The 15924-nt window shown below is 49.8% G+C and overlaps 1 protein-coding gene across 2 annotated transcripts in view; it reads right to left on the minus strand.

The window, feature by feature from the left end:
- Positions 1 to 15924, minus strand: part of Zfp362 (zinc finger protein 362) — a 33028-nt gene continuing 17104 nt past the window's right edge. Inside the window, exons 5-9 of one of the 2 annotated variants that reach the window (NM_001081098.1) lie at positions 13809 to 14136; positions 12886 to 13110; positions 4284 to 4362; positions 4000 to 4158; positions 1 to 1553 (exon numbers count right to left, since the gene is read on the minus strand). In NM_001081098.1, coding sequence (NP_001074567.1) covers positions 1437 to 1553; positions 4000 to 4158; positions 4284 to 4362; positions 12886 to 13110; positions 13809 to 14136 — 908 coding nt within the window. In that variant the 3' untranslated portion in view covers positions 1 to 1436. The remainder of the gene's footprint in view (positions 1554 to 3999; positions 4159 to 4283; positions 4363 to 12885; positions 13111 to 13808; positions 14137 to 15924) is intronic. The other variant, XM_030253454.1, reaches the window with a different exon arrangement.

Here is a 15924-nt window from a genome sequence, read left to right on the forward strand (position 1 = left end):
AGACTCTTTTCTCTTTTTTAATAAGGTAACTATTTCTAAATATGGTGGCCTGGAGGTCCCATAGAAAAAAAGCAAAGGCTGTTAACAGTATTGGAACAGCATATTTACAGGGTAGTAACATGCGGACAAAAGCTACAATACGGAGTATCAGACGACGCAAGTCAAACAAAGGGGTGGGGGTGGGGGGCTGAGACCCCCCCTCCCAGTGGAAAAGAAACCCCAGGAAACGTTAAACTGGTAAATCAATGGCGAGTTAAGGCTTAAAAAGTGTATAAAAATAACACAGTTAATATTCAAACGGACTCCAGGTACAGAATATATAGATGAGTTTTGTCTAGTTTTCTTCTCTGGGGGTGATGTGGAAGGGGGCTTCTCTGGGTTCTGTACATAGTTCCTATATACACGGACACGCATGGCTTTCGGATTGGGATATGTCTTGGGGGGCTGGGGGCAGGGTCTGCTCCTGGGTCCTCCTTTGGAGGCTCCTATCCCTGCCGCAGGGCCTGGGGTCTGGGTTGGGGAGTCCTCATCTGTGTCGAGAAGGACAACCCCTCCCTGGGCACTGTACCCTTCTGGAAGAAATTCTGGAAAGGGCACTTAGTCCCAGGCCCCCTCCCTCTCCATCCCCCTGCCCACAGTCTGGAGTGGTGGGAGAGGTAGCCGATAGGTTTCCTGGCCAGCACCGAGGTAGACTGGGGTGGTCTTCAGGGCAGCAGGGGAGGAGCCAGGTCTCACCTGGCACGCCCCCAACCCATTCCCTGGGCTTGCCACCCAGCCGTCACTGCACCCTTTGGTCCCGCGGGTCTCCAGACCTCTCTCATTTCCGTGCCCTAAAGCCAGGCAGGCCTGGCAGCTGCTGTGCCCTCTGCTCACGAAGGCTAGGGCAAAGCTCAGGCAGTTTGACTGGGTGACGGGTGAAGGGCTCACTCCAGCTGTCTCCTGTCTCCTCCCACCTGAGGGAGGGTGTCCCCTTTGACGTCCAGAACCCCAGGCCTCCCCTCAAGACCTGAGGTTTTGGCCAGAGAAGTTCCCACGCTGCCCTCTGGTTCTCTGTATCCGTCTGTCCAGTCCTTTTAATTTCCCGTTCTTAGCAGCACCAACATTCTGGCCAATAAATATCCTTTTTGTTATTTCCAAAACAAACTTAAAAACAAGAAACAGTGAAGCAAGTGAGGGAGGGGGAACAAAAAGAAAACCCAACAGACAGGTTCAAAGTGCTCTGAGATCGTCTTTGGATGCCACCAGAACAGTCCAGAATCTTGCAGTTGGCCTGGCTGCCAGGAGCCAGCCAGGGAGGGCTTCTGTGGACCAAGCTTTCTGGCAGGTTTGGAAGGTTGTGAGAGAGCTTGGTGGTTCCTGGAGGCCCCAGCGGGAATTAGGCTGGGTGCTGCCTGGGTCTGTGTCTGCCAAGTGGGCGGGGCGTCGCCGCAGGTGGCTCAGATCAGAGAGATTCGCACCGGGATGCCGGGGGACTCGGTCCTCTGGGGTGAGTGATGGCTCACCAGGTGTTCCACCACTGTGTGTTTGGACATGTGCTTCATCAGGTAGGTCTCCTGTGGGCAGAAGGAATATGCAGAAGCCATCACAACAGAGGCTGTAGTTCCAAAATCAGCCACTAGAGAGCAGCTCACTGAAGCCACAGCCTTGGAGCTCAGGTGGACCTTGGAATGGGTTCTAAGGGTTCTATTGATTTAGGGTGATCTTTGCTTTGCTGGAGTTCAGTCCTACACAGTGCTTGCTGGAGGGGTGGACAAGGCTGACTGGCAACTTCGCTCACCCTCAACAGATTCCACCCAAGCCCTGCAATCTCCAGCTCTGCTCGCCATTCCAACCTATAACTGTGTGTTCCCTGTGGGGTTGAGGCAGAGGCCTGGCAGGAGTTGAGTTCTGCCATTTCTTAGCATCAGGGCAAGTCATGTCCCCCAACCTGCTCCCAAGCCTTCATTTCCTCCTCTGTAAGTAGGAGCTGTCTCTAGAGCCCTACGGGGACACTCCTTCCCAGTCTTAACATTTTATTCCAGTTGGAAGCAGGAGTCCAGGTCCCTGTAAACCTCCAGGTGACCCTCTCTTGGGGGTAAAGCCACACCCGAGTCATCCTATTCCCCACTTGCCCTGCCCTGAGGCATCATCACTGGATCGGTGAGGTGACCTGGGCTGTCTGTCTGCATGCCCACATCTTCCATTGGCTCTGGCCAAGAGCAAGGTAACATACCCTGTCCCTGGCTGCCACTCAAGAGAGGTCGCCAGGCAGAGACTGAGAGAGTCTAGGAATGTGGCAAGGTGCTACACAACCCAGAGGAAGCAGTCAGCAACAGCCACAACAGAAACCAGTTTCCAGTGAGTACAAGGTAAGGAGAGAGGTGAGGCAAGCTGGGCCCTAAAAGACACTGACACAGGCTGCAGTGGTTTGGACAGGAATGGCCCCCACAGACTCATGTGTGTTAATGCTTGGCCTATGGGGAGTGGCACTATTGGGATACGTGGCCTTGTTGGAGGAAGTGTGTCACTATGGGGGTGGGCTTTGAAGTCTCCTATGCTTAAGCTACACCCAGTGTGGCACACAGTATCCTTCTGCCGCCTGTGGATCAAGACGTAGAACTGTCAGCTCCTTCTCCAGCACCATGCCTGCCTGTGTGCCGCCATGTTTTCCGCCATGACAATAATGCACCAAACTTCTCAACTGTAAGCTAGCCCCAGTTAAATGTTTTCCTTTATAATTGTTGCTGTGGTCATGGTGTCTCTTAACAGCAACAAAACCCTAATTAAGACATAGGATAATATAGGAATATTATTTGGGTCTTGCTCTTTAAAAATAAATTCTATAAATAAAAATATGGCATTTAGGAGACAAATAAATATGTCTATGCTGTCTGGGTACTGGACAATGGGCCTCTGAATAAGGGTTATAGAGATATTATGGGTATGTTTTTAAAAGGAGCCATGGCCCTTTGAGACATAAAGCTTTTACAAACAAAATAATAGCGTGTCTGGATTTTGCTTCAGAGAGCAGGGGCTGAAGACAGTCAGCGACGTGTACGACGAGAAAACACAAGGACTTGACCATGGACTGAAACCTCCATATCCCAGAGCCAAAACAAACCGTTCATCTTCTAAATCCACCGTCTGCGGTATTCTGTTACCATGACAGAAAGCTATTATGTACCCCTTCCTCAAAAGACCTTATTATTTGGACTGTCCCCAACTTTGTCTCCTCAGACTCTTTACCGTCTCTCAAAATACTCGCTCTCAACAAGAAAAGAGGGCTGCCCCTCCAGGGTCACATGCAGTGTCTGGATGCTTCTGGTGACCTCATCTTGGAGAGGAGAGGTTGCTACTGGCACCCAGTGGGTAGATACAGAAGTTCTTTAGCATCTTACCAGACACAAGGAAGTGTCCCGCCCCAGAGGAGCCTCCTGCTCAGGGTCCCTGGGGCTAGATCTGAGCAGACAGCTCTGCTTTGAAACATTAAGCACTACCTGTCCGTAAAAGCTTACCTGTGATAATGTATTTAATCCCTGCCACCATCAGTAGTCCCTAAAGTCCCTATCTGATCTGCGTTTTCTGTCTCCTTAGTGTCTGGCTCAGTGGTCAGTGAACACTAACGAATGAGTCACTGGCTAGCTGATATGCCTGTTAGCCAGTAGCCCTGAGAATAACCACTCGATAGCGGGAGGAGACAGTATTACTCGTGAACACTCTTGGCTATGGTGGTGTTCCCAGAACAGTCAAAGGGCTAGAAGCGTGCGCATAACTGAGTTACTTGAGTATCCAAGGCTCTCCACTGGAGGATTTTCCCACCCAGGAACCATCTCTGGTCCCCTTTCTCTGAAGGATAGTCGGCTCTGGCTATGGGACTGTGCCCCCTGCTGGACTTGGCGGGTATTGCAGCTGTCCCAAGTAGGAAGCGTGGGCTGAGACGCTCCTAGGCTAAGAAGAGAATCCCAGGCCCACAGTCCTGCCCCTAGGCTTTGGAACTTGGTGCCAGGCAGCAAGACTCACCGAGGTGTAGGCCCGCCCGCACATGCTGCAGCAGTAGGCCTTGGCGTGCTTGATGGCATGGGCAGAGAGGTGGATCTGGAGGGAGGCGGAGTCTGAGTAGGCCCGGTAGCAGTTGGGACATTTGTAGGGCTTGTCCTTATTGTGCTGGCGCTGGTGAGACTGTAAAGAGCACGGTAAGGGGCTGTGAGGCGCTGACTCTACCCCACATCCCACCCCCTTTCTTGGGCCCCTGAAAGGGGGTGTGCGCGGGTGGTAGTGGGGGGTGGGTGGGGTGGGGCACTCACCTGGAGGTTGGAGAGCTGAGTGAAAGCCTTTTCGCAGCCAGGATGCGGGCACTTGTATGGTCTGTCGCCTGTGTGGATTCTGCAAGAGCATGCCCAGTGAGGGAGTTACCCCTGCCACACCCCACAGCAGTTCCAGCCCCCAGCCTGGCCGCAACTACACCTCTGCTGCTGGAGTACTCTCTCTCCAGCCTTCAACTTGCTTTCTCTGGTGGTCAAGAGTAGGCCCCAAACAAGAGCTAGGGCCTGCAAAGGCCGCCAGCATCTTCTCTGGACTCTGCGGCTGGTCTGAACACAGTTTCCCACTCCCTCGGATCCCTGTGACAGCCTACAGTCTCGGTTCTCTCGGCTCCCTCCGTGAGAGGGAGACCTCTCTGGGTTTTATTCTCTGCCATCTCCCCAGGGTCTGACATAAGCGCAATAGACAGCTGGGAACTACAGACGGTGAAGGCTCCTCATCTCTAAAGTTAGCCACTGACAGCAGAAATAAGATTCATATAAGATTCAGGCTCTTGCCCGAGGGTGTTGCTTGACTGTTGGTTGGCTGCCTACCGTGTGGTCCTCCAGGGACTTGGGCTCTTCCATAGGAGTGCATCAAACCTCTTCACCAGCAAACTACCCGCTCTGGCCTCTGAGCACCCAACTGTTCCAACTGCTCAGCTTCCTCCGTAGGTCTTCAGTCTCAGTAGCCTCCTGACTTCAGCTATATGATATCATCCCTGGGGCCTGCCCTTGTAGTGTCCTGGCTCAGAAACCCCCACTATGTCCCTGTTTGTCTGGAACAGGGTCCCCAGCCCTTATCCTAGCATTCAGGGCCGGCCCACATTCTGCCTTAGTTTCTGAGACCTCCTCTCTGTCCCTGATTTCTGTATTACATTCCCTTCCCTGGCACACATATAGCCTTGAGCCTCAGGAAGGCCTCTGCCATGTCCACACACACTGGCCTTGTGGCTCTGGAATCATGGAAGGGATCCCCTTGGTCCAAGGCCTGGCCCCTTCTACTGACTTATCCCTGTATGAGGCTGCCAGCTCAGGGACACCTCAGAAAGATATTTAAGGAGGGTAGCTATTGGACAAAGGACTGGACTGCTGCCTGTTCCCACTACCCACAAAGCTCTCAGTTTCCAGCCCTGAATGTCAGGCCATGCCTATCACCAGGATCCTGTTCCTAGCATCTTCCTGCTAGCAGAGCTTACAGCCTTGGCTCCCCCATCTGTAAGATAGGATGTTCAGTTTGACCTCGGGCCAGTCCCTCTTCAAACACAAGAAAATCCAGCAGAAACAGGTATGCTGCCTGCCCCCCAACCCCCGAAATCCCATGATCCCAGCTCCATGTGGGGACCTCAAAACCAGACCTGCTGTCTTACCTAATGCTTGCCCTCCATACAGCCCTAGCAGTGCAGATCCAGACACACACCCCCTTCCTCCTGAAGCCCAGGCCATGTAGTGAATCACACTTCCACTACTTCTTGTCTCCCTGAGTTCCAAGTCTTCATGTATAAAATAGGGATAATGATGAAGTTCGTGGGTACAAAAGATTCCATCTAAGGCTGTTTAAAAACCACCATCGCAGGGTTAGGGGAGACGACTCTCCATCATGTGAGCTGCAGACATCAAACCTACATCACTGCCAGGCAGTGGTGGTGCACACCTTTAATCCCAGCACTTGGGAGGCAGAGGCAGGCAGATTTCTGAGTTCGAGGCTAGCCTGGTCTACACAGTGAGTTCCAGAACAGCCAGGGTGACACAGAGAAACCCTGTCTCGAAAAACAAAACAAAACAGACAAACAAAAAACCCAAACCCCAAACCAAAACTCTATGCCATTATGCCTGGCAGAGTGTCTTCATTAGCCGAGCCATCTCACCAACCTCCTTTTTAAGATTTATTAATTTTATGTATGTGAGTACACTGTTGCTCCCTTCAGACACACAAGAGGAGGGCATTACATCCCATTACAGATGGTTGTGAGCCACCATGTGGGTGCTGGGAATTGAACTCAGGCCTCTGGAAGAGCAGTCAGTGCACTTAACAGCTGAGCCATCTCTCCAACCCTTGTTTTGTTTTTAAGGAGGGTCTCACTCTAGCCCAGGCTGGCCTGCACTTCACAGCATTCTTCCTGCCTCACTCAGCCTCCTTCTTGCTGGGATTTCAGACATGAGCCCCCACACTCCGGCATTCCCTACTACTGGGTGCCTTTAACTATCTTGTATTTCACAATTAAAATGAGGGTAGAGGGAGTATTCAGTATTCAGGGTTCTCTCTCCTTTCACACCCTTTCCTAGGAAGAAATACACTCACCACACACAAAGACTTCAGGGACTCCGCCTGTGTTAAAGCACTGTGTATTGGGTGCCCAGGGGCCCCTTGGTGCTGAACAGCTGTTTTTAATATTGTAACTATTGTCAACAGACTTAAGAAAGCAAAATGACACAGTTCCTAGCTGTAGTTATCAATATGTGTGTGTGTCTGTGTGTAGGATTAAGGTTACACTTACACACAGACACACACAGACACACACACACACACACACACACATACACACACACACACACACCACATCACACAGCCAGGGAAAGAAAAGCAAAAGCAAGCATGGTTTGCACCCCGCATATGCAAACAAACACAGGTAGTGTCACCATGTCTGGCAGTGGCCTCCACAAACTCTGAACGCTCTCCTGTACTTCACCACATCCCTCCTGAGGCAGCTTCACCCCTGAGTCTCACACCCTCGTACCTGTAGGCGTGTGGTGCCTTTCACCTGTGTATCTCTTAGTCACAACTGCATCAGACACAGGCTGTGGGCCTACTGTGACAGGCCGCAGTGGAGCTGATACATGCTTGTGGAGGGCACCATTAGGTAAGATGATCTACCCAAAGTCTGGACTTCTGGTTACAGTTTAGGGTTCACCTCTCTTCACTTGTGCGTTCCTTTCAAATACAAGTTCTTCTGGGAGCCACTAAATAGGATCACCCCAACAGTAGTCTTGGGGGATAGCTCCTTCAGCTCCCGGAGCCAGCCTAGCACACCTCCTGCTTTGGATTCACCCTTGTATACCCTTCATGACAGTAACATGGGGAAGATGTGTATGGTTTCTCAAAGGGCAGGAAGACAGGATAGAGTCTCTGTAAAATGGAACAGGTTGATTCCTTGATTCAGAGGATGCTGGGGTCCTGGGGCTTGGGAGTATCGTAAACTCCCCTTTGCTACTGGGTGAGGACATGGTAGCTTAATCATAGTAGCCAGTGCCCTCCCTGTGACTTACAATTATCTTCTAAATGTTGACAGACTCCATTATGTTGTTTTGCTTCCTGCCTATTACAATGTTGAATCCCACAAATGAGGAAAGGAAAAAGAGACAAAACCAAAAGAAAACAAACAAATAAACAAACAAACAAACAGAAACCACAGAAACAGAAGCAATCCCCCAGGTCTGAGAATATTATTTTGGCAAAACAGTTCCCTTCAAGGGGACTGAATAGCTCCTCCTGCCCAGCCTAGGAGCTGGGAAAACAGGTGTGAATCTCCCATAACCATTCTGACATATGCTTAGACAAAGTCTACCCATGACCAACAACAGAATTCTTAGACATCATTACTGCTTGCTACTGTGTCTATTTTCTCTTAATTAAAAAAAAATGATTTATTTTATCAAGTGTACGTACGTACATACGTACGTACGTACGTGTGTGTGTGTGTGTGTGTGTGTGTATCTGTGTCTGTGTGGGAATATGTACATGAGAGTGCAGATGCCCACAGAGGCCAGAGGAATCGCATCCTCCCAGAGCTGGAGTTACGGTCGGCTGTGGGCCTGGGGACTGTGGTGAGGATCACACTGAGGTCTCACAGAAGAGCTATGTGAGCTCGTAACCTCCGAGCCCCAACTGTGTCTATTGTTATCTAAGGCCGACTTTGCGCTCAATGGCCGTTCTCAGGTCCAGACCTTTGGTTCAGAATAATAAACCTTTCCAGCTCCTTCTACATAAAAACACTCCTAGAGTTTCTAGAAGGTCACTGGATAGTACTAACCACTGGAAAGGAGGATGCACCAAGGGAGGGGGCTGTCTGGTCCCCTTCCTGTTTCCAGTTAGTTGGACATAAGACTACAACTGCCCTATGAAGTCCACAGCCTCAGAACAGAGCAAATCCCCAAACAAGAAGCTAAGTGCCCATGGGTTCACTTCATACATATACACATATCTAATGTAAATAAATCTTTTGTTCCCATTCAGCTTGTTGTTTGGAGTCAGAGTCTTATATAACCCAGACCTCCGATTTACTATGTAGCTGGGGGTGGCTTTGAACTCCTGACACTTGGGCCTCCAGCTCCCAAGTGCTGGAGTTATAACCCAGCACATATGGCTTGTTCTTCCGAAAACAGTTTACTGCCTTGATGTATTTATTTTGTGGATGTATGTGTACAGGCACGCATGCTCACACACCCTAATGTCACAGTGCACGTGCAGAGATCAGAAGACAAACTGCAGGAGTCAGTTCTCTCCTTCCACCATGGGAATTCCAGATCTATATAACTAGAATATATAACGGGTCATCAGGTTTGGCTGCAAGTGCCCTTCCTCACTGAGCCATCTCGCCAGCCCACAGCATATACTTTTTAAGATGGACCAAAGATGCTAATGTACAGATATTGTCCCAGAACATGTCAACAAAACATAACTTAGCTGGGCACAGGGGCACAATCCTTTCATCCTGGCACCTAGAGGACAGAAACAAGGGCATCTCTGGAAGTCTGGGAGCAGCCTGTTCTACAGAACCAGTTCCTGACTAGCCAAAGGCGCATAGTGACATACTCACAATCCCAGTGTGGAAGGTGAGGGCAGAGACAGGAAGAAGGCCGGGCCTGGCTGGATGCCAGCGTGACCCCAGGCTCAGCCAGAGACCTTGTCTCAAGGAGTAAGGCTGCCAATGACAGGAGAGACCCAGATCTCTTCCCCTGGCCTCTGCACACGTGCTCATGGATGTATCCACGTATGTGTATACACAGATACATACATCACCCACCCACCCACGCATGTGCGCACATGTGGCTTAGTGGTAGATGCTTGCCCAAGGCCTTGGGTTTGATCCTCTGAACCACAGACACAAGAATTCTTCCTAGATATAAAATACCTTTCTCAATTAGCTATACAGGATAAACTGAAGGCCTCTGAAGGTGAGCCAACCTTACTGGGTGCATCGTGTTCTTAGTACAAGGAACAGCACAGGAGAGGCCTTAACGGTGGGCTCCACGCTCCCTTCAGATCTTGCTGATGGGGCAGAGCCATGCAGTCCTATCCAAAGCTCTCTGGACCCCTCACATCTGCCTTAAGGCTTCTTCCCTGAGCAGCAGGTCAGAAACTTCCAGAGTCTTCCCAATGAAAATCAAGAGACTGGAGCCTGAGAAAGGCCTGGACCAGACCTCAGTTCTGGGGCCTTGAATGTGCTATCAGCCTGAGAACTGACGCTGCCTGCCTGAGTCTTTGCTCTTGATAAGGACAGCATAGCCCAGTGGACTGACAGACATGGGGTCAGAAGACAGGGAATTATCTCCAAGGAGAACGAAGCCAGTTTCATCGTGGTTAATATTTCATTGTTTAAAGAACCCAAGAGAACCACCCTCTACTTGGTCTACTTGGTCTGCCTCCGACTCTTCATTTAGGAAGCTATATTTAACAAGATGGGATGAAACAGTCTCCAGACAGCCTGTTTCATTTAACCCTTCAGATTCACGGAGGAGGGGGGCTGCTACAGAAACTTCACATCCTTAGATATGAGTAAACTACCAAGGAGAATTTAAAATCACATCTTTCTGAAAAAAACGATCGATGCACGTGACTGGCCTCATCTACAAAACCACACAGAATGGCACTTCAGTGAGACCCTCTCTCTGCCTGGGGAGACCCCCCCCCCCACACACACTTTACCATCATTAGCTCTGATAGCAGGCTCCAAAGGAGTCTCCTCCTTTCTAACAGTCCGCTCTCCTTCCTAACAGGATACAACTGTCTAAATCAAATTTGTAACCGTGACCATGCCAGAAATGTCACATTTAAAGACAAATCTCATTTAATTAGGCATGACAAGTCTGATAGGACAGAGCCTCCTGTGAGAGTGAGGCCACCATGGTAAATGGCTGGACATGCTCCACAGCCTGGGGAGGCAAAGCCTTATGTTATTTAAAAAAAAATTGTTGTCAGGGGCTGGAGAGATGGCTCAACGGTTAAGAGCACTGACTGCTCTTTCAGAGGTCCTGAGTTCAATTCCCAGCAACCACATGGTGGCTCACAACCATCTGTAATGGAATCTGATGCCCTCTTCTGGTGTGTCTGAAGACAGCGACAATGTACTCACATACATGAAGTAAACAAATAAATCTTTTTTTAAAAATTGTTGATTGGTTTTGTTCTGTTCTTCAAACAGGATCTCATGTAGCCCAGGCTAGCCTTGAACTTGCTATGTGACTGAAGCTAGCCTTGAAATCCCGATCCTCCTATCTCTGCTACTTGTGCCTTATTGCCCCTTTCTAAAGACAAACCAAACAGAACAAGAAACAGCCTGAGAGCCTTGACACGAGAGCCTTGGTCTCCCAAAGGTTGGGGGGTGGGTATCCCTGCTATCCTACAATCTGGCAGAGGTGAAATCAGTTAGTTCGTTGTTCACTGATCCCTAATAATATTTTTTTTAAATCACATATACACAATGATGAAAATTCTGGCCCAGGGACTTGGCAGAGTCTCCTGACAGTATTTTGTACCAAATGCTGTAATTCTCCAAACCATGCTATCAGCAGCTCTTTGTTTATTCCTCGATACCATGTCTCACATACCTATGTACATTAGACCAGCCAATCTAAAAAAAAAAAAAATCAAGGCATGACACCATCAGAAAATTGCTGGAACATATTCACAGTCAAATCTGTGACTGGGGAGGCCCAGAGATGGGAATTAGGCTGACGGCTTTCTCTGGGCCGTGCTGTCGATGCATTCTTACCACTGAACCTACACACAAAGCAGAACAACGGACAAGGCAAACCATCTGCACCCTGATATAAACTCTGCAAAGACCACAGTGACAGATGACCAACGAGCAACACTGTGACCAGGCCGACTGTGACCAAGCACACTCTATTAAGCTAGCTACTACGGAGACAGAGGGACGATGGCAGGTTCGTCAGGAGCAGCATAGAACAAGTCCTTGTTTCAAAAGGATAAAAAAGAAAAATTTAAAAGTCTGGGGTACAGCCGGGCGTGGTGGCACACGCCTTTAATCCCAGCACTCGGGAGGCAGAGGCAGGTGGATTTCTGAGTTCAAGGCCAGCCTGGTCTACAAAGTGAGTTCCAGGGCAGCCAGGACTATACAGAGAAACCCTGTCTCGAAAAACAAAAAACAAAAACAAAACAAAACAAAACAAAAAAAAGTCTGGGGTACAGTTCTGTGGTAGCCAACTTGCTTAGCAAGCACAAGGTTTTAGGTTTTAATCCATGGTACCAAAAAAAAAAAAAAAAAAATCACCACAATGAAAATTTACCAGGGCTGGGGGTAGAACTCTTGCCTAGCACACACGAGGCCAAAGGTTTGATTCCTAACACCACAGACCAAACAAATTTTAAAGGAACACTCACAATAAAACATGGTTTCATATATAGCTTTAGTCCATTACAGGAGGGGAAAACTTTAGCTGTCAGTAGTTATAGACTCTGCAATCAAACCGTCCTTTCCCATTAGCACTGGTAACATTCGACCTACTTTCACATGAGCAAGTCACATGAGCAAGTCACATGAGCAAGCTGTACTTCCCCTCCGAACGCATGGAACACACCAACTAGACCTTCTAAGCCTTTCTCTCTTTTAAACTCTGCTCGTTGTATGGAGGGAGCCAGTCTTTCCGGCGTCCCTCTGCTCTCCCTTGAGCACACTGCCATCTCCCTAAACCTCCTTTCACGCACTCAGCTAGGCTATGCACAACCACCGGGCAGAGATTTGTCTGGTTTGTTCCTAGAAGTCTGTCTGGCACAGCATAGGGACTGAGTAAATGTCTGCTACATGGATGAATCACGTTTGATGTCCAAACTGGGTCTATCTATTCCACAAATACTTAACAGACGCCTAAACACTCATGCGTGTTGCCGCCCACGGGGGACAGACACAGAAATACAGGACACCAAGGCCTGGCTTGCCACGGCTCCCAAAATATTGAGGGAGGTAGAAAAATGCACAGGCAAGCAGGAGGCAGCCTACCCCTGATTCAAAGGGGACAAGTGGTCCTTGGATGCTCAGGACCTGTGGGCACACAGAAGCCACACTCCAGCTATGACGGAGGAAATGCGACCAAGCGGAAGAGGTGCAGAAGAGGCGGCCAGGGTGTGTCAAGCGAAGCACACTTAAGTGCAAAGACCTGGAGGTGAGAGAGGCTAGAGGGTTCCATCCAGCATGGCGCCCTCAGTGAAGGGTTTCATCCAGTGTGGCCTAAAAGGCCCATCAGAGGACTCTGGTCTTGGCCCTGGGAGTGACAGACATCCGAGAGTCCCTTCCCCTCTCTGCAGTTGTTCTAGCACTAGTGCTGAGCTCCGGGGGCCCACAGCAGAGGAAGGGAGGGAGGCACCCACCTGGTATGTTGCTGGAGGTGGGAGAGCTGCCGGAAGGACTTGTCACAGTAGGAGCAGTGGTAGGGCTTGACACCCAGGTGGATGCGCAGGTGCTGGGCCAGGTAGGAGGCGTTGGCAAAGGACTTGGAGCAGTGTGGGCACTTGTGGGGCTTGGCCTCGGTGTGCGACTTGGAGTGGATCTGCATCTCAGACTTGGTGAAAAAGGTGAGCGGGCAGACCTTACACCTATAAGGCAAGAGGCGGCTTCAAGACTGGGAAGATCCCCACCCACATCAGGATGTCTCCAGGGAGACCTCCTCTCTCAAAGGGCAGGTCTCCAGGGAGACCTTCTCTGCAGGGGGCAGATTCTACTTATGGAGTCCAGAGGACACAGGCCTGCTTGAGAGAGACAGGGGCAAGTTCCAGCGCAGGCACCTTCTTCTAGTCTGGAGGGAGCTCTGACATCTGGGAACAGCTGTCTGGGGGACGTAGATACAGCCACAGGGAAACATGCAAGGTCTTGCCTACGGCCACACCTGTGGCCCTGGGGAAGGAGGTTCTGACAGATTAAGTCATTGTGACCTGGCTGTGTGTTAGAATTTTCTGGGACCTTTTGACAAGTACAGGTACCCTACCTCCCCACCTCCACCCAGCTCACTCAGACCTTGGAGAGGTCCAGCCCTGGTGGTAGCTTTTTGTGAAAGTGCACAAGGTGTTTTAACACGGCTCAGGAGGACAGCGCTCTCAGCACCCCAGAGTCCTGCCTGCCATGGGCCACCTCTGATGGGGCTAAATTCTTTTCCTCTCCCATCTTCTCCCTGGTGTGGGTCTACTCTGCTCTTTGAATCTAAGCTCCCCACTCTTACTCCTGGGTCCACACTTTCTGGGTCCAGGCACACACCCTCCCACAACCTCAGCCAGACCCCATATGAAGAGACACCCACCTGTATGTCTTGCCCTCCTTTGCGGTCTCACCGGAGGCCAGGATGGGGTACGGGACAACAAGGACAGGGGGACCCCCTGGGTTCTCTGCCTTGATCTTTTTCCGGCCGCGTTCAGACTTGGGGGGGCCAAGCAGACCGTGGCCCTGGATTGTCTTGATGGAGTCCAGGAGTGGGGGGCTGGTGATCCCTGAGATGAGGGTGGGGGATGAGGCGATGAGGCGGCTCTGGCTGGTGGTGGTGGGTGTGGACGGGGTACTGGTGCCTGTTCCAGTCCCTGGGGTTGACTCAGATGTACTCACAGCAGGGGTTCGAGAGGAAAGCCCCAGACCTAGGAAGACACACATGGGGACTGGGTTAAGGACAACTGAGCCACAGGTCACCCAGCTCTGTGACAGACCGGTCCTCTTGCCTCCCTGAGCTGTTCCCAATCCTAAGTGATTACTCGGGGGTAATTAAAGGACAGCTTGCACACATGTCAAATGCCCTAGATAAGTGACAGCCTGGGCTAAGTTGTATCAAAAAGTCAGCGTAGGGGCTGAAGGTATCGCTCACTCGTAGAGTGCAGACGAGCACGAGGCCTCGGGTTTGTACCAGGCACTACCGAAACCGAGAAGCACTTTGGAAATAAGTCCACCACCCACAGAAAAAGTCCCAGGCACGCAGACGCTCACCACTGTGTTATTTATAATAGCAAGATCTCAGAGAAAACTGAATTATGCAAATTGGGGAAGGGTTGAGCAAACGGGTCAGTCTTTTCTCCCCAACTTCCCATTGTCTTTGTTTCAAAAGACTGTGGATGTAAGCCCAGGAAAAATTAATGGGCGGCGTGCATACGTGTGGTGGTGCTGGGGCAAATGATAGGTGACATGTATACGTGTGTGTGCGTTTTAAAATAGTTTAACTGTTTTCTGGTTTTATACAATGAAGTGTAAAAGAGAAGAAAGAAAACCCTCCCTAATTCTGTAATGTCTGCTTTTATTTATTTACCTCTCTTATCGAAGTTTTGCTTTTTGACATGGGGTCCTGTGTAGCCCAGGCTGGCCTGCTCTGTGAGTCCTAAACCTCTTCCCTTCACCTTCCACATGAGTCGCTGTGCTCAGCTGAAAGTTAATTCTTTTAGAAATAAAGGCAGGAGTGGAGGAATAGCTGCTGCCTGTAATGCACACTTGGGAGTGCACACTGAGATGGAAGAAGGTCAGTTCTAGACCGGCCTAGACTACAACACTGAGGCCCATCAGGGAGGGAGGGAGGGCCTACAAACATTTATAATAGCATTTATAGATAAATGCTCTTATAGTAGATAAAAATATGATCCTAGTATTTATCATCTGGCTCAATTTATTTATATCCCTCTATATTTTTAACAAAGCCAGAATCTGTGTGTTAAGCAAATAAGATGCGATCCAGCGTGGGTGTGAGCCTGGTTTGTGCTCACACCGGCAGCAGAAATGCACACTTCTTGATTCCACTGAGGACAGTTTGACAATAACTAACTATTAAAAGCTTAAATGCTCATAACTTTTAGCCAGGCAACTGATTCTTCTTCTAGAAATCACCACAAAGAAATGATCACCCTTGAGCACAAAGATCTCCACGCAGGGGCTTTCCACACAAAACCACGATTCCCCACAAAGATATAAAGTGCTTGTCTTCAGCGTGGGTTGTGGACATGGATACGGGGCCTGTACAGCCGCCAAGATAGGTGAGCTGGAACGCAAGGAACACAGAGGAACGCCAGGCTCTGCAAGCCCACGAGGGCCCACCTACCCCAGAAAGCACACTCTAACCACATGTATGGATGTGAGCAAGCCAGTATGGACTTAGACCTGGACGCTCCAGCCGGCTAACACAGCCCTCTTCACCGAGGAAGGGGAAAGGTTTGGTAATGGGGGATTTTCCGTAGTTTGTTTGTCTACTTCAAAATTAGTTGAATCTTTTACTTGGTGAATTCACTTATCTTTCTTAACATCTGTGATCAGAAGATAAGATAAATTATAAACACATAAGAATGCTAACAAAAGTGGCCAAGGCTCCTGGGTTGTTTTTCCTCTTTTAGGTTCTCTGAAGTTTCTAAATTTTCAATAATGACTACGTTGTTACTTTTACAATAAATGTG

Source organism: Mus musculus, chromosome 4 (genome assembly GCF_000001635.26).
Source record: "Mus musculus strain C57BL/6J chromosome 4, GRCm38.p6 C57BL/6J".
Lineage (NCBI taxonomy): Eukaryota > Metazoa > Chordata > Mammalia > Rodentia > Muridae > Mus > Mus musculus.